The sequence below is a fragment of the Pseudorasbora parva genome, chromosome 17 (assembly GCF_024679245.1).
Source record: "Pseudorasbora parva isolate DD20220531a chromosome 17, ASM2467924v1, whole genome shotgun sequence".
Lineage (NCBI taxonomy): Eukaryota > Metazoa > Chordata > Actinopteri > Cypriniformes > Gobionidae > Pseudorasbora > Pseudorasbora parva.
This window is the reverse complement of record NC_090188.1, coordinates 25,624,459-25,647,756: the sequence shown is the minus strand read 5'-3', so window position 1 is coordinate 25,647,756 and position 23,298 is coordinate 25,624,459. Positions and strand designations below refer to the sequence as shown.

General features: G+C 37.2%; 1 protein-coding gene across 1 annotated transcript in view; it reads right to left on the bottom strand.

The window, feature by feature from the left end:
* macrod2 (mono-ADP ribosylhydrolase 2) overlaps positions 1-23,298 on the bottom strand; it is a 667,187-nt gene that overhangs the window by 428,346 nt on the left and 215,543 nt on the right. Inside the window, exon 5 of the mRNA XM_067422444.1 lies at positions 6,706-6,822. Coding sequence (XP_067278545.1) covers positions 6,706-6,822 — 117 coding nt within the window. The remainder of the gene's footprint in view (positions 1-6,705; positions 6,823-23,298) is intronic.

The window sequence follows — 23,298 nt, the reverse complement described above, 5'->3', positions numbered from 1 at the left end:
TGTAAATTATATTCTTCAATTTAAATGATCATTTTGATCCAACTGTTGCACACAGCGGTATGGAAAAATGTCAATTGAAATACTGATATGTAGTGCCATTTTACACATTGCGTTGTCATTTTGCATATTGCTCTGCAAAATGAATACTGCTACCCATATGCTTCCCTAGTGGTGTGTGTGACACTAACATTGAGCCGGACTTTATTCGCCTCAACTGAAAGCATATTTACACTTTTTTAATCGTTCCCCATCCCCTATACTGCACTATGTGTTAAAACTAAAACTATGTGACATAAGACATAAGATTGAGAAAAATATAGCTGACGAAATTAACACTATACTGAACCCGGACTATCCCTTCAAGAAAGACAAAAATAATTCCATAAATCCATAATGTTTTCATACAGCTGGCCTCTGAATAATATATAGTACAGAAAGATGAACAATAAAAAGTTCAAGTGTATACAGTACACCTTTTCAAAATAAATTATTTACTGGACAGGGTAAAAAAAAAAAAGCTATTGTCTTAAATAAATCACTGCTTTCATTGTCAGATTGAGGTAACAGACACAGTTTTATTTAGTGCCTTTTTCCGCTATGGTGGGAGGATAATTACTGTCATTTATTAATAATCCCAGGGCCAGTCTTCAGTAATGTGTGCCACATGTGACAGCCTGATCCTACAAGTGTCCCATTTGCCTCTGAGATACACAAGTCTTGGTTTTATCCAAGCCAAAAAAGGCATATGAAAAAAAATGTGAAGAGAGGGTCTGCTGATCACTAATAGCGCCCAATTTTCTTGTCTTTGGCAAGAGAGAATCAAATGATGGGAACAGGAATCCAAAAGGGCACTTTCTTGAGATGTCATGTCCCATTGGCTTCAAGTAAAGTATGTGTATGAGAAAAAGAGCCTGGCTAGTTGGGTTTTAGCTCATTACTTATAGGCACTTTCCTGAGGCCGATGGTGGGTTGTTCTTTACAGCGTTCAGCATCTCTGTCCAAACACAAGGAAGCATTTTATCCCTTAGGTTTTGTTATTCCTCCCCTCTCTTATGCGTTTAATTTCAACATTAGCTTAGGCAATATAATTTGCCATCCGGTGACCTTGACAGATTGTAGCAGGGACGCAAGCCAGCACCAATGCCTTTGAGGAATGAGTATTTGATGAGTGGAGTAGTTTAGCTCACTAGGTACAGCTTTAACTGAATTACTATTCCGGAACTTTCCGATCCATCCTGACCAAACAAATCCTGCCAGTTATTTGTCCAAATTTACTTTTAATCAACAATGAAAGCCTCTGAGATACAAACAGTTATAATAAAAAAGCACATGCTGAAGACAAACAGATATCTAATTAAATCTGTTATTTTTACACCATCTGGGACAGGGACAATGGTCTTCTATTCATCTCTGCGAATTGAATTTATTCATGAATTAACCTAAAAGACACCTTCAACAGTGGCTACCCCTTGCAAAGCTTACCATGGTTTTACTACAGTAATATTAACTGCAAAGTTAAAGGATTTTGTGAGGGAACATAGTCTACACTAGAGATTCAAAAATAAATAAATTAAGTATTACGGTTAAGTAGTTAGTTAAGTAAAATTAAGTAAACTAAGTTAAGTAAAACTAATAAAGAAAAAGCCTGGCCAGCAAAAGTTAATTTCTACTTAGTTGAAGTTAACTTCAATGTTTTACTCAAACAGTACAACACTGAATTAAAACACAATTTTAAAGTGAATGTTTTACTTAGAAAGATCTAAGTAAAAAACTACAATATATATTGTGTAGACACCATGTCATTTTGAGTAGAAAATAAACTCAATATTATGTCACAAAATGGCATGTTAATAAACCTAACAACAAAAGCAATGATAAAACAGTATAAATAAACAGAGCTGGATTTTTTAAAATATATAATTAATTATTCAAGTCCATCATGCGGGGAACGCAGTATCAGAAAAGTTGAGTAGGCTTCACTTAATTTTATAACAGATATTTATGCTTTAATTTCTACAAGCTTGAATTGAGTACTAATATTTTGTACTAATTGTTTAAGTTGTCCCCAATTAGTTGTAATTGTCCCAACTAGAACAATTGTTTTATTAAGAACATTTATTTTATTTTACATGTATTTTGCAAGAAAGAAATTACATGAACTAAACCATTAAATAGCACTTAAAAGCAAAGTAAAATATAGGCCTATGCAAATATATTTACAAGTAAATAAAAGTAAAACAATTATTTGCATAATGTATTTATATTATTTAATAATTGCATATTATTGATAATATACATTTTTGGCAAACAATAAAATAAAACAAAAACATTGCCAGTGTGTTGGCCAGAACTCTCTAAAAAGTTCTGGGTTAAAAACAACCCAAGTTGGGTTGAAAATGGACAAACCCAGAAATTGGGTTGTTTGGACCTAGCATATGGACCCATTCAAACCCAATTTATGGGTTTGTCCATTTTCAACCAAACTGGGGTTGTTTTTAACCCAGCACTTTTTAGACTGTACATGTACAAATCTCATCTACTAGCCTCACCTGACCAGCAGAAGTTAAAAACATCAAATGTGAAGACCTGTCATGGGTAACATTGTTTTTGCAACAGCAAAAGTAATAGCAAAAAGATGCTAATAAACAGAATTTCTTTCTGTGGCGTCTGCTCTACATCACCAGAGACTTTTAGTGCCCCAGTCTATAAGGCAGTCTCAGGTCAACTGAAACTAGAGGAAGGAACGCAGGAAGGAAGCAAAGAAAAGGGAAAGAGCGATATAAAGTGGCCTTGCACACTGTAAAATCTCTGTTCTCGTCAATTCCAGAGGGAAGAGAGAAGCCCGCAGGTAAGACTTCAGAAAAGGTCGAGGTAGTAGAGCTCCCTTTCTCTGCATTTCTACCAAAAGAGGGGGATTCACTTTCTGAGAGCAGGATGGAAGGAAAAAGGGCTTGTGTTCTGGCAAATTATGGAAGCATAAAAAGCCCATGCTGGAAATATTTGACTACGCCATGATATAAAAGGTAAAAGGACCATCTGTGCCATTTGCATCCCGTTCCCTTGTTGTCTCGGTGGCGCAGTAGAGTAAACCATTTTGCAGCAGATGCTGATGGAACGCAAACATACAAGTTAGTGACGCTGAAAGAGCTTGTGTGTCCAATCAGAATGAGCCTCAGAGATGATAAATATGCATTATAATGTGCTGCAAGTTGCAAGTATAACCATGGCAACTGTCCCAGCCTGTTTTGACTGTGCAGTGTTGTTTGTGGTGAGCTTTCTTCCTTCGCTTCAATAAAGACCATGCCGTAATGAAGCTGTTTTCCGCAGCATTAGTAAACCCATCTGAAGCATAGAGACTAGAGGTGGTGGTGGTGGTGGTGGTGGGGGGGTGATTTACCATTGCATTGTGATTCTCTCTCCAATTATTGTAGATTGATTTTTAAATGATTTATTAATAAATAGTTGCTTAATGTATACACAGCATAAAACACAAGCGTGGTGAGGGCACAGCAAGGACATAGACATTGTTACCAAAAACTTGAGAAGCATCTAGAATAATTTTAGAATCAGATGCTGACTTGCTGAATCAAAATAGAATCCAAATCATGACGAACTTAAAGATTTCCAATCCTAAGTAAGGTTATTGTTATTTGATGTTTTTGCGTCTTGACACATTTGGAATGACTGACTTTTACAGAAAGCATAATTATTTTTTTTCCAAATGCATGCTTCATTCAAGACTAGAGGTTGTTCTAAAACGGCGTGTTTCAAACTAAAAAAGGATCACAGGTCTGCTGTGAAATGGTTGCTATGCTAAATGCAAATATTAAACTGAAACTCAAAATAACCATGCATAAATAGGCTTATTAACTTTTAAAATGTAGGAGAACATGCTTCCCATATATTTTACTGTTGGCATCTAAAGCAAACCATTAGTATCTCACTGCAAATGTACTTGTCACTCAATGCTAATATAATATTGAGGACAGAGTTTGTTCCAATGTTCATTTATTTAATAATAATATTTAAAATAAAAGTAATTATGGGTCAATTTTACTACATTTTTGTTCATTATTATATATTTATTGTATAGAAATTGTTTGTTACTGTTAAGGAATAAACTATTTTACTACTGTGTTGGGCCACCACTTGACGTCCAATATAATCTTTGTCCTAGAGCAAAACCAGCTGAGAACCAATGGCTTACAATTAATAATGCTAATCTGGTAGAAAGTTCACTTGGCGACACAGTATGACTTATTTGTAAAGCATGATTTCTATAAACTGCAAACAAAGCTGTGAAATAGACTTTCTGTAAGAACTGAATGAAGGCGCTAAACAACATATTCTGACATGAAAAAAACACAGACAGTCTCAGAATGGGTATGTGGGTGGAAATTAGTCACAAAAGAGTAAATGCTTAACAGAAGAAAATTGAATGATGGGTAGAGTATAAAGACAGAAAAAGAAAGAGGGAGGGAGAGAGGAAGAGAGAAGCGAGTGAGAACACGAAGACTTCCAGTAGATGTCGGCTTTGACAGAGAAATAATGAAGTGGCATGATGTTGATGCAGAAAGAGACAAAATGCAGCTTACTCGTTTGATGTTTTTAGGACTGATGAATCTCCTACGGGCTGAAGAGGAGACATACAGTATGTTCCTCTTGCCGGGATTCTGCCTTTGCACTAATTAATCACATCATCCAGCCATCCAGGATTCGATAAGCCTATAAAAAGCTTTAGCTCAGGCATCACTGTCTGAAAGATTGCTTCAAGGTTGCTGGATGATGTTACATCCAATTCAATTGTTTTATCTCAGAAGCGACATAACATTAAATCAAGGACAGTAGAGAAAGCCACAGAGCTTCTCATTTAGTCAATATAGGCTCCTTGTTGGTAAAGACAGGTGGCAGAACACAAAACATCTAACAATATTTGCAAGATATTTGAGCTGCCCTGTATTTCAATGGAAGAAAAAACAGATACAGAATATTTTTTTTAAAGACGATTAGAAGGTTATATCCCCATCCCATAAAAAAATAATTATAAATAAATTAAACATCGCAGGTGTCTCTAAATGCCTTTTTAAAAATAAACTAATTTTACATGTCACAATGGCGAAAAACATCAGACTAGCGCATGCTAACATGGAAAAACTAGTTTTTTTTTTTAAAAAGAGTTAAAAGTGCAGATAAAAGAACACAAGAACTCACCCTATGCAGACTAGGGCTGCACGGTATATCCTTTCAGCATCAACATCACAAGTTTAAAGCATTTGAGAGCAAGATGACTTGAAAGAGAAGGTAATTCAGAACTTGCACAGGCGGAGCCACATCGAAACCACGCAAACACCAAATCCACTCATCTTTCTCATCTTTTCTCGTGCTTGAACGGCAACAAGGTTGGTTATATATTAAGTGAATGTAAACAATTGAGAAAGAAAGTGGATTTGTAGTCATAAAGTGACAACAGCCTGATACACCTGCTGCTGTTTGAGTCAATAATGTTACGACAAAGAGAAGATCATTTTTGTAGATTTAACAACGATTAATAATAATTGAATGTATACAGTGAAGACTATTCAATGTTAATTTACTGAACACACACCATTGACTTACAAAGTATTTCCCCCCATGCTATGGAAGTCAGTGTGGACCATCAACTGTTTGATTACCCATATTCTTCAAAAGCACCTTCTTTTGTGTTCAGCAGAAGAAAGGAATTCATAAAGGTTTGGACCAACTTGAGCCTGAGTAAATTGTAGAATTTTCAATTTGGAGTAAACTATCCTTTTAAGAGCACTTGTCAGCTGGTAAGGCTGAGAGATTAGATGATTGACCAACTAAACCAGCTTAATCAGGCTGGGAGAAAAAAAATAAAAAATAGCTAAAACCAGCAAAACCACATAACTCAAGAGCACTTGTCAACTGGTAAAGCAGGGAGACCAGTTGCCCAACCAGCTAAACCAACTGTCCGACCACCTAGATGATAGAACACCCGCTAAACCAGGCTGAGAGACCAGCTAAACCCTATTAAGACATCTTCAGAGCTACAAATTGGTATCTGATGGGGTTTAGCAGAGTAATGACCTTGTATATCTACATCAGACCACCGCAGGAGAAGTCCATCGTTTAGAGTCTGTTAATGTTTTAAGCACATCTTCACCACAGCAGGCAAACGACATGACACAAGACACCCTCCTGCATTCTTAATCCCGTGACGCCGCCTCGTAGCAACGCCGTCTTCCAGTCGTTACCAGCGTGACGCTCATCATCACTCACATGAGTCAGAGAATGCCATAAGCTAATGGAATAAATCAAGGATGAAATATCAATCAAATTACAAACTAATAGTTCCCTTAATGTCTTTGTTGGAGTACAGATGGCCCCTTCAGCCAGCCAAGCACACCACAGCAAGTCATCATAATAATCAGCGCACTAATAATACCACTCCATTAATCACACATACACGCTCAAAGTGCGTCGCTGCAAACAACGGACGCTCTGATGCAGGAGCGTCACAAAGTTGAAGCGCGGTAACACTCACTCATTAGATTCTTAATTAACTTTTTGCTAGAATTCATACTTTTTGTTTAAAGAAACTACAAGGCAAGACCGCCATCGATTGGGTCGGTGACCACTGCAGTTCCCTTGGCCGTCTTCATTTACCTGCAAAAAAATAAATAAGAGCAACATGCAGATACTTACATTTAGCAGGGAGGTCGTAGCCGCAGGTGATCTTGGCTTTTCCAGTGTCACAGCCATTTAATGAGTGGCACTCTTCATACAGGAGATGACCCGCGGCTCTGTGTATACAGCCATCCACTGAAAGAAAGAAACGACAACAGTGTGAGAACTAAGGGGCATAAGATAGTATTGATACACCTGAATATCATGGCAATATGTTTAGCAATACTGTAGTTCACTTAGTTCAGTTTAAACCCTGATCGCTAGATGGAAGTGTGGTCTGAAGTCTGAAGATGGTTAACATAAGCACAAGGGTGAACCGCTAGCATTAACAAACACACCTCACTAGTTGCCACCAATAGAAGACCAATGAATGATACCAGATCCTGCCATGGTATACAGAGGTGAAGTATGGACTCGTTTTTACTTCCACTATAAAGAAAGCACTAATGAGATTCAGTCTTGTTATTTGCAAAATAAGCCATGCCAAAATCCAATATTTGGGAACACATTGATTCTAAAGAGCTCCAAATATCATCCTGGTGCCATCCACATTTCTAAGAATGTCATTAAGATGAATACTAAAAAGTTCTGCAAGCACTTTACTATTTTTCCTTTATTAAGACTGCACAAAAATTTGTGCTGATGTTTTATCTTACGGAGACTGATAAATTCAAATGCAGATACCACTGTACTGATTAAATTAAAAACGTTTTGCTCAGGTTTTATGCATATGGTGGTGTATTGTGTTGTGTGAAATTATTATTATTTTTTTATTTTATTTTTTTAAATGGATCCTTTTCCTAAAAAAACAATGCATAAGTATCGCCAGATTATTGGTGATATGCAGCCCTAGTGACAACAGATATGTTTGCAGAAATATTAAAAGATGTTTTCCTCTGAAATATGAAAAAAAAAAAAAACTTTTATGATGCAAGTAGTTAGTTATCTAATTAGTTAGTTAGTTTGAACAACAGAGAAATGCTGAGGTGAACTATTCTTATGAATTAATGCATTAAAAAAGGAAATACTGCATACAGACATAAAGAAACTAAACTTTGAGACATGTTCTTGACAGACAGGCACATAGTGCATGAAGGCATGACCCTTGAACTACTGACACAAAAAGTCCTTGACCACCTCACATCACAGACCACTGTTGATTTGTATTAAATGAATGTCATATGTCTTGAAGAAGCTTTTGTCTTCTGTTTGATTTTGCTATCCCATGGTTGTCCCCACCTCCAAAAGTTTTAATCTCACATGGTTAAGCTCAGGATGCCATTGACTGATGGTACTGCTTACTCGAGTAGGCAGGGAAATAGAAATAAAAATGGTCTCAGTCCCTCTAAAAGCCCATGAAACACCTCCAGCAGCCCATTATCAATCACAAAGAAACATCATAAAGGTACAGTAATAAGGAAAACAAATAAATCTGAAAAATAACTTGTAAGCAGAAATGAAGGACTTGCACAAACAGACGCAGAGCCCCTGTCTTCTATTCTCAAAGAAGATCCTTATGAAATAGAATGTGAATTTAATTTGACCACATCATTTAAAAGAATAAATATGTACATAATATTCAGTCAAAATGTAATAATTTTCTTCCATATCTGAAACATTTGTTCTTCTGGCATACTCAAGGCTATGATATTGGGGAAATATTTTAACCAAATATATCAGTCAACCTTGCATACAGTATCTAACCCAGTCCTGTAGTATTATAGTTATCTTAATAGAGGTTAAATACTTATGCAAGTAAGTCTGGCACATAACTTTCCTGCACCACATACAAAGTGTTTGGACATGAATGTCAAATTATGGATTTTTGGGAATAGGTGTGTTAATATAGTCTGACAAGCCAGACCCACATCAAGATGTTTGATCTGGAAATTCACCATTGAAAGGGGCACAATCCGGGGGGCGGGATAAACGGTTGTCTTTCAAACTCCCTCTGCACGATATAGGATAGCGCCACAACCAACCAGAGCAACGTGAAGCAGAGCTAGTTGATAGATAAATACTTTTCTATTAAACTTTCGCAGTATCCAGTCAGCAAAACTCCGAACACATCTTCCATTTTTAAGAATGGCTTCAGTGCTGTTCTTTGTTCTTTTCTCAGAGAAAAGCTCAACTCCAAGTCTTCCAGAGTCGCGGTCAAAGCCGATTCGAAAGACTGCCGTTCGCCAGCTTCTGTGTTTAGCTACCAATAGCACGCAAGCGCAATTCTGCCGTCATTATGTTAAGCCCCGCCCACCGACTCTACACACGATGTGATTGGCCTGACAAGAGTTTGGTTTTTACAGCTCAGAAGTGTATTGAGAGTTGCTAGACGACACTTGCGGCAGATTAGATTTACTGCCGCTAGGGTGCGTCTAGATTTCTAGGCTAGTGTTACTATCTTGTTTCAAAGCAATTAGACTTTTAATTTTGGCAGACAAAATGTCAGGCAAAAAAAAACATCACATATTTAGGAAAATGTCTACATACAGAACAAAAATCTAGTTATATAATTAATATTTCACACTGAAATGTCACATTACTGATGTTTAATGCATTGAAAATTCAAAATGGTTTTCATGTTGATTTTAAACAAATGAAGACAAATCACTCCTGCGTTAAAAACACAATACCCCATCCAACAGGTTGTGATACATGTGACCTAAATGTATGTTTTAGCTGCTGCCACTGATCTGGTTTGCACGGAGATGAACAGCATGTCATAAAGGAGATCAGTCTCAGTACGCTAATGACACAAGCAGATGAGAGGCAATAAAGATGACAGACAGCCTGCTGTTACAGAAGAGAGGCTGCCCGCGCTAAATTTCATGATCGACCTGATCCACTCGCTCATTCATTGTGCAATGACGTTGTAAATGAGTGCGAACAGCTTTGGCAAAAAAAAAAAAAAAAAACCTGCCTTTTCCAATTTCTTCCCTATCAGAAACTCTACCTAAGTACACAAAAAGTGGATTTTTTCCTGTCACAATTTTCTGCAGGAGACACCAGCTGGTGGGAAGATTTTTCCACCACAATCAATCATCTTTAATGGTCTGAGCGACAGCAAGTCGACAGATACAGATTCCGATGGCTTTTGAGAATGCACTCAGTTCGAAAGATGAAGACAGTGACAGAGCTTGCAATAAGAGAATCGGTTCCTCAGACAGCCTGACAATTACCTCATCAAATGCCATCAGAATGCCATGGACATGTTGACAGAGCCGTGTAGGCGTACTTCTTTATGTCCTGCAGTTATGTGAAGATATGTATTTGTCAATACCTATACAGTCCCTAAGAAATTTAGCAAGGACCACATGTTCATTAATATTAATTTTATACAACAGCTGAATAATTAGTTGCTAATATTGAGAAACATTGACATTGACTACTTCTGTTCTGTCAAGGAAATTAGTTGGGGAAAACACAGCATTGACCATCGCATATCCAAGTAACAGTATTTTCTGATTGATGCAAATAACTCACTTGTTGAGAGTCACTTCTTCCATTCCTGAATGTATTAGTATTTTTTAACAAATTGATTCAGTGAATGATTCAGTCCTTCATTAATAAAAAAAGTCACTTGTTCATTTCATGAATGAATCAGTTTTTATATGAATCTATTCAGTTAGGGATTCAACTATGCACTTGTGACATGTCAAAAGTATTGCTCATGAATGAATTACTTGGTGTCACCTACTAACGATGTAACCTATAGAGGAAAAAAAAAGAAAAGAAACAAATCACTAGCAATCCCTAATTCACAAAGTGGCAGAAAGACCCAGTGCTGCATATCAGCACTCTCAGCCAATTAAATTCTAGGACCAGAACTAACTATTGTATAATTTTGAACACAGAACTACTCTAAACACTGTTTACAGGGGCCTGTTTTATACAATAGACAAAGTTCATTACACATAAAGTCTCTTGCACAGCAAACGGCATCACCGTAAAAACAGCATATTTTGTGCTGCATGTAAAGTACATTATTACAGCTCTTATGCGTTAGCATTAAAAGTCAGTTGGCTGTGAATCACACCTCTCGTGAATACGCCTGGTCAAGCACACCACAGCCTTTGAGAGATGAGTGTTACAGGAAGTGGAGCATGTTATTGCAGATTGCGAGCACAGTTAAAAGGCAATAAATTCATGTAGTATGTTGAATAGATAATCAACATGCATGTGTGAATGTTTGGGCTCAAGCAGGAGGAAAGCATTTATGCAGGAAATAAACCCCTTGTAATTACAGTCTGTTTGCAGAAGCTCATGATGATGTGTTTATTCAAAAGTAATGATTAATAACGCTTTACAAAATGCTTCTTTTTCATTAAGGACAGTTAAAAGAGAAGCTCATGAGGTTACAGATCAAACCCCCTGCAGTCTGTTCACTGATCCTAGTTTGCAACCTACTAATCTCACATATATCCAGACCTTCAGACTGACGGCAGAAGGTCTGGACTCCATTGTACCTTTCATTGGATTTCATTGGCTTTTCATTTACTGACATGTAAAGCAACCAATAAAACCTTGTTTTGTTCAGTATCATGGGTGTAAAATGTCAAGTTTATGCCTCCATAATAACAGACCAGCATGCAATTCATTCAAGAATGTTGTGCAAGTTTACAATGGTTTAACAATGGTGCTGTGAACTTCACATACTTCAGAAAATCCAGCGTTAATTGATTCTGATAAGTGATCTCACAGCTGTAAACATGACAGCTTTAATTTTCCATAAGGATATTTGGCGTTATGACTGCCCAGAAATCCTGGAGTATTCAATCAATCAGATGAAGACTTCGAAACTCCCGAAGAGTTTTCCATTTTGTGAGCCATATGCATCAGACATTCACCCAGGTGTGATGGATGCTCTTACATGCTCTTATATTACGCCATGTACAAGGCACAACGTCTCCCTCTAATTATGCAAGAGATCAAATCCTGAACTTCCACGGTTGCTGTTAGTACAGAGCTGTTTCACAAAATCTGGAGCTGTAGGCCAAGGATCGAATGGAGACCGGGGTGATATAAGTCAATCAGCACATGATCCTCACAGCCTGTCAAAACCCATTATCATCTGACCTGATGCTGCTGTTGCACAAATCAAATGTGTTTCAGCATATGTTAAGCCTTCTTTCCTATGTCTGATTATTTGATGCTTATGCAGCTCTCATATCTTTGTCCTCTCCATGTCTCAAACTAGTCAAAGAAACATAACAAATGCTGATTTATTCTGTTTCCTCAAAATCCCACAGTAACCATACCACACTGGAACTCATCTTCACTTGGAAAAGCCTAAGACGGTGGTGTTACTTATTTGTTTTCCTTCTTTTTTGTTTTGTTTTGTTTGCTGCTTGGTTTGTGTTTATCACTGAAATCAGCGACCCGTTTAAATGGCTTCTTACAGAAATGAATATAGACCACAAACAGACCATCAAGGTTAAAGCAGACACAACAATGTAAATGATGCAAAATGCACATTACACTGTAACTGATTAAGGCGCACCTAATATTAGCCTCTCGTCTCTTTTATGTCTTCTTAAGGGGGGTCGCACCCAAGCCTCGAAGCTCAGCTCCGCGCAATGCCGCGTCTCAAGCCTCGTATATACTTTCGCCGGTCTCCGCTGACTGCGCACGCTCCTTCCCAAACAGACGAGGCGTTTATAGCCTACTTGACGCGCTCACCCATGTGCTATTCTTTGAAACGACAGAGGGCAATTCAGAGTAATTGTTCTATAAAATGTATTATATGTATTTACAGTATAAACCAACGCGTCGAGAAGTGGGCTAACATGCACAGGTGATGATATTTATTTACATTTCACCAAAAACCACACTACAAAAGAATCGTGTAAAACTTTGGGTTGATATTATTACTTGTGACATGAGAACAAAATATGCACTAAATTAACGATCTCTTAAATATTTCCTAATTTCACTAAACTTTAATGTCGTGATTTATTTATTTATTTGCTTAAACCTGGATCTTTATTTAAAATGGCTTATTTCTGCTTTTGTAGGCTCATTCAGTAAATATAAGCACCTCATTTGTATGTGCAAACTGGGGCCCGGTGTGATGAGACGTCATGCTCGGCTAGATTCACCGAGAACTCGTTCATCTTTGGATGCAGAGCTGCACGCAGAATTACAAAAAATGCGTATTATTTTGTTGTATGGTGATATTTTTGCAAATGTTTCTTAAAAAAAAATCAATGATATTTGTCCACTGGAACGATCACTTTAAATTGAAAACGGTTTACATAAAGCAATTATATTTCAAACAGATGGAATTAGAAATACAGGCCTGCCCCTAATAAAAGCCGGTTCCCATCGACAGTTCAGGTAAATAAAGGCCCCGGTCTTTATTTGAGGAATTACGGTACTTTACATTTTTACTGTTTGTACTTCATTTTGTTTTGTTTTTTCTCCAGTGTCACACTTTATTCTTGAGATGAAAAATGATGTAAAATACAAGATATGGTGCATAACCTGAAGTTGAAAAAAAGAAACCGTTGGTAGATTGAGAGCGATTGTGAAAGAGTGCAGATTTAGTTCTTTACGGAGCTTCAGATCACCTCCAGCAGGTGCTAGGTGAACTCTTCCCATGAGGGAAGAGAGCCAGGCCAGGTAAAAGATGAATTTGGGTGCCCTGTAGCCTTCCTCAGCTGCTGCAAAATCCTCCTCTTTCTCCTTCTCCTCCTCCTCCTCCTCATCATCATCATCATCATCTCCTCACTGGGCTCAAGTCCCTGGACTTTGGTCTTTTGTCTGCCTGCATGGAATTATCTATCAGCCACATGCACACCGACACTCACATTTAGGGGTGTTTTCAGACTCTCATCAATATTCTAGGCAAGAGGCTGCTGGACTGCAGGGTTTAAAACGAGTTCCCGATTACAAAATATCCGCACTACAAGAGCTTCAGAGCAACATATCTTTGGGTCTCTATCGCCTCGCAACCAAGCGTCTGTTTGGCACCAACCCACATGCCTTCCTGAGGATATTTAACTGATTGCATTGTTGTACGATGCAAGTAATGATTTTCAGAAGTAATCTGTGAGTTCAGCTCACTGTGACAGCAAATCCTGTTAGATGCGTTGGGAGGCTTCAGCTGATTTCTGTGGCCTTGCGTCATAGTAGCTCAGGTTTAATTTCGCTCCATTAGCTTGGAGACGAGTTCAGCAGGCTGGGTGCAGCAGATGCCATATCAGGTGATGCCAGCGTCAGTGTGAGTGGCAGCCCATGCTCCCCGTTTCACTGCTAAGCGAAGGTATCAAAATGCACCAGCATTCATACATCTCTAAAGACAGGCAATCTGAAATCGCTTTGGGCACTAAAACTGAAATCGTCTGCCGGCTCAAAACCGTAATCTCACTAACCCCCCACCTCCCCCGCCGCAGGTATATTTAGAGATGAATTCCGATAAAAAATGGCTTTCGAGATGAGAAAGCAGAGCAGAGAGCCTATTCTCCCACCCAGCCCAGGTAATGAGCCCAGGGGCCTGAGCCTGGATCCCGGGCGCAATCATGTCCAGTCAGCCGATTCCTCGACTTTCTAGTCAGACACAACAACTCGCGGCACAAAACAATGTAATTCTTTGCAGGAATCAATAACCATTGCTTTCTAACCAGGGGAATTTGTGTCAGGCTCCAAATGCAGGACTTACTGTTCCCAATCGTTCCCTAGCGACTCCGATGATTTCTGTTCATGACAAATGAATTAACAACACCGAAAGCAGGTCTCAGCCGAGCCGCAGCAGAAGCGTGACCCAGATGCGAACCGGGGTGTCAATTTATTTTCTAATCTGGGGAGGATTTAAGGAGAATTCCCTGCTGATTGCGACGCTAGCCAACTTACAAAGGCAGCCTCTGATCGTCATTAGCTAAGTGTGGTGTTATTGTCACCTTTGAGCAGAGAACGTGTCATTAAGAGATAAAGTGTGCTATTTGTGTCTTTCTGGTGCAATACTAACAATTAATGGTCTTATTAATACATTTAAGCAAAATGCTTTCCTTTATTTGGCTGCTTGATGTCACTTAAGACACATTGAGTGCAGTTCAGGGCGGCAAGATGGGTTTGAGAGCTTCTGCTAGTTGTCATCATCTGCTCTGTGGCTAATTATGCAAATTAGAGTGACATCACAACCAGGATATCAAATAAAGCCCACCAACATCACATTCGTGCAGCCTCCTAAGGTTGATGTTCCAGTATAAACACTGATCGCTTGGCTATTAAGGAAATTTGCAGTCTCTGGCTTCCCGTGCTTTCAAGACAGCTGCCAAGGCTCTAAAAACAGCACTTTCAGCCTGTAGTAATCCTGCAACTATGCCGCCCAGTGTAATATTTCACTCCTCTTCAAAAGCCACAATGCCCCTGCTGGACCTTTCAACAGCGGATCTGTCATTTATCCGCTCCCCTACTATGCAGCGTAGCATCTGGTGTTGTCCACCGTCACCATTGCGAGTCTCCTTCACCATTACCGCTAATGTTGCATCGATCGGCTCAGTCGTGCGGCCGTAGGATGTGTGGCTCAGCGACAGTTGAGTTATTCATTTTGAAGGTGTTCTGCATTGATTTTGTCAATAATAATGAAGACGAGATGAAAAAAAAATGTAATCATGACAATAATGAATCAATTTTATGAAAAATGTATAAGAAAAAAACGCTGCAAAATGTTTTGAGTTGTGTAGATAGAATATGATTTATACCAGCATACATGAATCACTTTTTACATATACAGACACACACATATACAAATGTTTGTTTAATTTATAATGACTAAAATAAATGCTATTGCAGTTAGTGTAAAAAAGTGTAAAAACCGACTAAAATTAATGAAACACCGATAGCATTTTAAAGGGATAGTTCACCCAAAAATGAAAATGCGATGTTTATCTGCTTACCCCCAGTGTATCCAAAATTTTTTGTTTCTTTAGTAGAACATAAATGAAGATTTATTCAATTCTAACCATTGCAGTCTGCCAGTCATAATGTATGTGATTGGGTAACAACTCAAGAAAAAAAAAAAAAAAAAAAAAAACATGCTTAGACAAAATGCACAAAACCCTGCAGCTTGTGACGACACATTGATGTCTTAAGACACAAACCGTTTCTGTGAGAAACCCAACAGTATTTTTTGACCTCATATCTAGACGAATCTCATCTAGTGTTCCCATCCATTATTACTTCCATCTGGTAAGGTCAAACTGGCGCGATCATGTTATGTAGATGCCTCATTCGGCCGATCCGCGCAGGCACTAATGAGGAATCTATCTATATATATATATATATATATATATATATATATATATATATATATATATATATATATATATATATATATATATATATATATATATATATATATATATATATATATATATATAGTTTGACCTTACCACACGGATGTAATAGTGGATGGGAACACTAGATGAGATTCGTTTGGATAGGAGGTAAAAAAACAACAACAACATAAATACTGTTCCATTTCTAACAGAAACCAAACGTTTCTTGTCTTAAGACATTAATGTGTCGTCCTGAGCAGAAGGGCTTTTGTGCATGTTGTCTAAGCATGTTTTTTGTTGTTTTTTTTTACTCTCAAAAAGTTGTTACCCATTCACATGCATTATGACTGGCAGACAGCAACGATTGAAGTTAAAAATCTTCATTCGTGTTCTACTGAAGAAACAAAGACACCTACATCTTGGATGCACTGGGGGGTAAGCAGATAAACATCAACTTTATATTTTTGGGTGAACTATCCCTTTAAAGAAAACGAACTAAAGAAGTCAAACAAAGCTGTAACGCGTGTAGGAGCTTCTCTCAGACACTCGCAACCTCAATATCCTTCCCTTTCTCCTGCAGAAGTGCAGATAGTGCCTAGAGAAAATGCAGGTACCTGTTGGGCACATGCATGAGTTTTAACGTTTTCCCACAAGCGCTGCGGCGAGACAGTAATGCCTCGCTAACCCCCCAAAGGCCTTTCTCGCAAAGTCTTTCTCTCTCCGACTCCTTTGCTTTCAATTTTTCCCTCTGACACAAAGATCCTTGCTCTGCTTTCATTATAATACCCTGCTTTTCAGAAATGGTGTCAGGCGCAATTTTCCCTCCCTAATTATTTTCCGTCCCTGGTGAGGTTTGGAGTTCAGGCCTGGGGGAGCAGCTGCCATTAAGTGCACGCCGGGGTGGGTTAGGGTGGGCTGGGTGAGAAACAGAAACTCTGGAGGTGGAAAGCAAGAAGAAGAACTCTGTAAATTGTCCTAAATTAACTGCACGGAGAGGAACACTTCAGTGCCAAATAAGTTGGCAAACACTCGGCGGTCCCATGCCATTCTGTTGGGCTGCCAGTCAACTTTATGATTAGGTAACTGAAAGTGTTGAATTCGCCACCATGCCTTATTTCTTGGCTCCTCCCCACCCCTCCCGTTTCAAGCCCCTGTGATTTACCACACAATTTTATATCCAGCTAATTCTACTGGAGGAGATAATGGCATGAATTAGGCTCTAATCAAGTGCCAATCAGAGATCCCTAGAACTCTAAATGTCAGATATTAGACGTCTCGTCACCCGTCACTAGTTTCAGAGCTCCAACGAATTGTTATATTAGCTAATCACACTCAGTGTTCAGGCAGTGGGAATAAAGAGAGCGACATTATTCAAGTTCACTTCAGAATGCTGATAGAAATTATAAAAATCTCACCTGCCTCAATGATAACATCAGATTTGACTTGGAAGCTAAAGATAAGAATTGTGGCTTTATTATTTGAGCTTAGGCCGCATCTACACAGATATGTTTGCATTTAGACCTTGTATCTTCATGTAAAGGCTGCTTGACACAGCCTTCTAAGGAGAAGAATAAAAAAGGCAAGTTCAGAGATACAGTACATGTGAACAGGTCATTTCTGTTATTTTGGTTATTACTACATTCTGTAGTTTTTGTATTTTGGCGAAAATGTCTTTTGAATAAGTCAGTATTTCTTCATGTCATATTTTATTTTAATCAGTTTTAATCTGAATGTAATGGCCACAAAAATAACAGTTTTGTTTACAAATGTAAAAATGTAAACAAATATTTCCAACATGCAAATGTGATCAGCAATTTATTTTTATTTTTTTAAAGAAATAATACTTTTATTCAGCATGGAAGCATTCAATTGATTTAAGTACAGACATTAAGTATTGGGGGGGGGCTTCTATGATATTAGACTGCATAGAAAAAAAGATGCTGCAGCCAATGAGCAGTCGGCAGGGGGTGTTTGCAGGACGACTCACCCTCCACAGATAGTTTATAACTACTCAAGAAGATTTTGCTTTAATATCATTTTCGGCACAATTAGTGCTAGATTCGGGATTCGGGATTCGGGATTCGGGATTCGGGATTCGGGACAACAGTTTAGATTTCAGGATTGTCCTGACTTGGATCACAGATCACTGAACACTGATAATAATTTGAAAAACGCATATTAAAATTTGAATTTCTGAAGGATCATGTGACACTGAAAACTGAAGTAATGACTGCTGAGAAATCAGCTTTGCCATCACAGGAATAAATGACATTATAAAACATATCAAAATATAAAACAGCTCCTTTAAATTGTAATAACATTTCACATATTAGTATTTTTTATTATTAAATAAAACACTTTTACTAAACATACTTTTTTTCCCAAAAACAAACATATTCAAAAATTTTATGACCTAAAATTGTATTGTACTGTAATAATGTGTATACAATATTATGAATTATTTATGCTTTGGTTATTCATTGTCCATGTTTCAAATCATTTTAAACATTTTGGTGTTACAAAGAAAATAGGAAAAATGTGTAGACAACGCATTAGACTGTCATGTTGGCTATGATGAATGTCACAGGGGGGAGTAGATCTCTTTTGGACATATTTCATGGTAGAGGAGTGCAAAGTAGGAAACAAATGCTCTAAAGGGTCAAGTACGACAAAGATCAACCCAATTTGTTTTCACTCTCAAAAATAAAATAAAATATTTATCTACATATATTTAGAGGTGACAATATGGAAAAACAAACAAAAAAGCACTGATCTTTTAATGTATATTTACAAATAATTATGCAAAATAAGCAAATCCATTCTTCCAAAAGTCCAAATAGTGTATGCAGCTCTGACCATCCTTATACTACATTTGATCTGTCTTTGTTGTGACTATATTCTTCCAGTGAAGCAAAGAGCTCATAAAAGGTTTTACAATGGCAAGACAGAAACCCTGACCATTTTTGTTTATTTTGTCCTTGGTCTCTCACTGTGACAGAAACTGCTTTCCTGTGCACTCACATATCACTGTCATTAGACCGGACCTGTGAAAACACAACCAAAACACCTCTGAAAGCAACTCTGAGAAGGAGAAAAAAGACAGGAACTCAATTCCATGCATTCTTATTGGATTAGAAGACCCACAGACATGTCAAAAGGCATTTTCTATAATGTTTTGGCCAAAATTGTTTAAAAAAAGGGGAGGTTGAAAAAAATAAAGTCATTGGGGTAGCACTGGAATAACACTAGTGTCTAGCACCCAGGGGGTAGGGTCAGAGATTTCAAAGAAAACAGGATTGTTCCCAGGCTCATAAAGCGTCCTGGGCCAGGTTGGGTTACCAAAGCTCATCTGGTGCTGGCGTTTTGCTGCACAAGACTTTGACAGCTGTGGACGACTCGGTGCCAGACCCCGGTGGAGCCGGATTCCTGGGGACACCATAGCCCTGACACTTGCCGGTCATTCTGAATGTTTTTGTGCTGTTTTCTTAGACTTGTATTTCTGGTGTGGGCTCTAGAGGAAGCAGAGTCTGTCAAATAAGGGCAAGAGACAGTCCACATTCTTAACAAAATGTAGCCACACTTCAAGGCTGAAGAACTGGGGGATGAGCAATTCCTTCAGAATCTCACACACATGTACACACACAAACAAACTCGCACCTCCTTTTCCCCTCCAAACAATATAACTGTGATTTTTCACCTTTGACTTCTCATACAGTGTCTTATTACAAAGAAAACACTCTGCTGATATGACCATTATAACCTGCACCCTCAGGTCAGATTGCCTTTGGCACCTCTTATATAGTCGCAATTACTCATTTCCAGCATAGCCAGAGCAACACATAAACACAGCCTCATTCACTCATTCATTCATTAACTCTCACAAACATGTAAGTGAACCAGGAAGACTCAAATGTATCACATATGAATATACCAACATATGAAGTGTGAAGCTGCTGACCTTCCATTAATGCATCACTGGTGACTTCAAAACTATTTCAAATATATTAATTATATGAGCAAATAAAGGGGTGCACCAGTGTGCACTTAAGCACAGACAATACCAGACAACTGAACTGAAACCAAGCAGGAACTTAAATACACAGATGATTAACTAAAATGACGAACAGCTGTGATTAATGTTATCAGTGTCCATGGTGACAGATTGTGGCGGGAAAATAGAACAAAGGAAGACATGTGACCAATGAAAACAAATGATAGTCCATGAAAACTAACACCAACAGAACGTGGTTATAAAATAGTTATATATATTAGTATATCATATATATATATATTAGTGCTGGGCAACGATTAAAATGTTTAATTGTGATTAATCGCTTAATTTCTTGTAAATATCAACTTAAACATTAATTTAATCAAATTAAATTAAATTGGTGGTACATATATTGGTTCTGTAGTAATATTCTCATCGTGTTCTGTCAGCTTTAACATAGGCCTACTTAAATCTGCATATTTGTGATATTCACCCCAGGGCGTTATTTAATTTTATAAAGGCATTCTTTTAAAATCTTATTAAATGTATGCATCAACTTTCATGTTAAATTCTTACATTTGATTAATAAATTCAGTTATAATGGTAAAAACACTATAGGCTGTTACAAATCAAATTAAATAATTTAAATTGCAAAAAATAAAGCTGCAATAAATAATGTTATAAGATTGATGTTCTAAATAAAAATAAGCAATCATACTTTTAAACATAAACGCCAATAGGGGGCAGCAAGTGATCGTCTTCATAAGTGAGTCATTGAGTCGTTCATTAAATGATTCATTCAAAACGCTGAATCATTCAGTAACAAAACACCGCGCTGAGTGTTCCTTTCTTTTGGAACTATTTTCGTTGGTGAAATCATGGGTGAAATGGAACAAAAAAAGGTTGTTTGGATCTAAAATTTAAGTAACTTAATATTAATTAGGCTACTGTTATTGAACTAGGCTGCACCATTCATGCTACACAATTCCTGATTGCAAAGTCGACTTGTGTTATTAACAATATCATAAATTATAAATATCAACATCACCTACAAAAAACTCAATTTTACCCCAGTATGTTCTGTGAGTTTATATTGCTGCTCACTTGTTTTGATTTCTCCACGAATGTCTCTCAGAGACATGAGCCTCAACACGAATTTGTTACCAGAGGCAGAGATACACTCCATTATCAATCGCTGTTTACATTGAATATAATAATAACAACAACAAAAATCTGAATCTTTCTCACGTTTATTTTTCCCAATTGTCCCAGACAAAGAATGTCAAGCCCTTGGCTTACTGACAGCACTGTATTCTCCTGTAACCAATGGTTTGTGAGGCAGTGAGCAACAGGCTTTCAATATAATAATAAACAGGCTAACTACGTTAATGCGCGATAAAATAATTGTCAGCGTTAATTAATTAATGCGTTAACGTGATATAACACGTTAACTTGCCCAGCCCTAATATATATATATATATATATATATATATATATATATATATATATATATATATATATATATATATATATATAAATTACTGTTTATATATGTCAGCACTTGTTCAGTATTCAATGTCAAATAGTATGCTTCTAATACAATAAATAAGACTTCATGAAATCCACAAACATCCATTAGTTAATAAACAACAAGCTAACAAACAAGTAGTGCAGGCTCTGCATGTCAAGCTGTCAAGCACTGTCAATGAATAAAAATATACATTAAATCCTCAGCGATCAGTGACATAAAAAGTATTCCCTTGTACTTCCATTTGAGGCAGTAAAGCAGCTGTGTCTCAACCATCACAAGGACAACAGTGGAGTGAATTTTGTCCTAAGTTCAGCCCGGTGCCGTGAAGGTAAATAGACAGCCAGTCAGAGGTGAGTACTGGGACAGAGGGCCTCTGTTCACTTGTTATTTCTGGAAAAATGACAACAGCGCTGGCCGCCAAACCCAAGTAATTACAGGCAAAAAGTGAAATGGAGTCTGTCCATCAGAAAGAAAGAGTGAGAAAGGGGGAGAGAAACACCATTCTGTCTCTCTACGTTCCTGGCTCTCAGATGGACTTTTCCACAGAAGCAGTAATTACGGAAATGAAGAGAGATGGAGCCAGACAAACAAAAGCCCCAATTTCAGATTAAAATGCATGAACATCTGCTTCTGTTGTGGGGCCTTTCACCTAAGTGTACAGACCAGAGCGTACAGAGATGCCACTGTGAGAATGATGGAGCCTAACTCTCCTGTGCCAAAATAAAATGAACTTAAATGAAAACGGAAGAATGCAATCATATGTCCTGTGTCAAAGGTCATGGGCCTGAAGTGAGGGGAATAAGTAATTGGACCGGAGAACGAGAGAAAGACGCACCTGTAGAGCAGCTCTATGTTTGAAGGTCAGGGAAAATGTGATGGCCTGAAAATGTAAGTTGCCAAAGCAGCCGAGTGTTGAAAATAAAAATCAATACATAGCAGACAGCAGGAAAAGACACTTAACGAAGATAGCAGGACCTAAAGAAGAGTGTCTACTTGAGATTTTTTAAAGTTATTTTTAAATACATAAAGTCTTTCTTTCTAGTGATATGAAGACTACAAGAGCCACTTAAAAATACAATATATATTACAATCTGGAAATAAGCAGACACTTGAAATTAAATGTACCAAAAAATTTGACATTTACTTAAAAAATAAATTCATCTTTTTTATATATATATAGAGTTGTGGTCAGAATTATTAGCACCCCTGGTATGATCAAAGACGGCTGTAAAAATAAATCTGCATATTGTTCTTGAATCCTTTTGATCTATCATCTAAATTAATTTTTAATGTTTTTATCCAAAACACGTTGGCCACAATTATTGGCACCCCTAGAAATGTTTATGAGTAAAAAATTCTCTGAAGTATTATTCCCATTAATATATATATTTATATAATATAATATATAAAATATTTATATATATATATATATATATATATATATATATATATATATATATATATAATTTATATAATATAATATAATATATATATATATATATATATATATATATATATATATATATATATATATATATATATATATATATATATATATATATATATATATATATATATATATTTTTTTTTTTTTTTTTTTTTTAACACCTGTCTAGCTATGGCATTTTGTTTCACAGTTTAAATATGAGGAAAAACAAAGTTCGAATTCCCTTAATTATTCATCACAATGAGTGAAACCAAAGAATATAGTTCTGATGTGCAGCAAAAGATTGTTGAGCTTCACAAAATAGAAAGTGTCTGTAGGAAAATAACTAAAGCATTGAAAAATCCCATTTCCACCATCAGGGGAATAA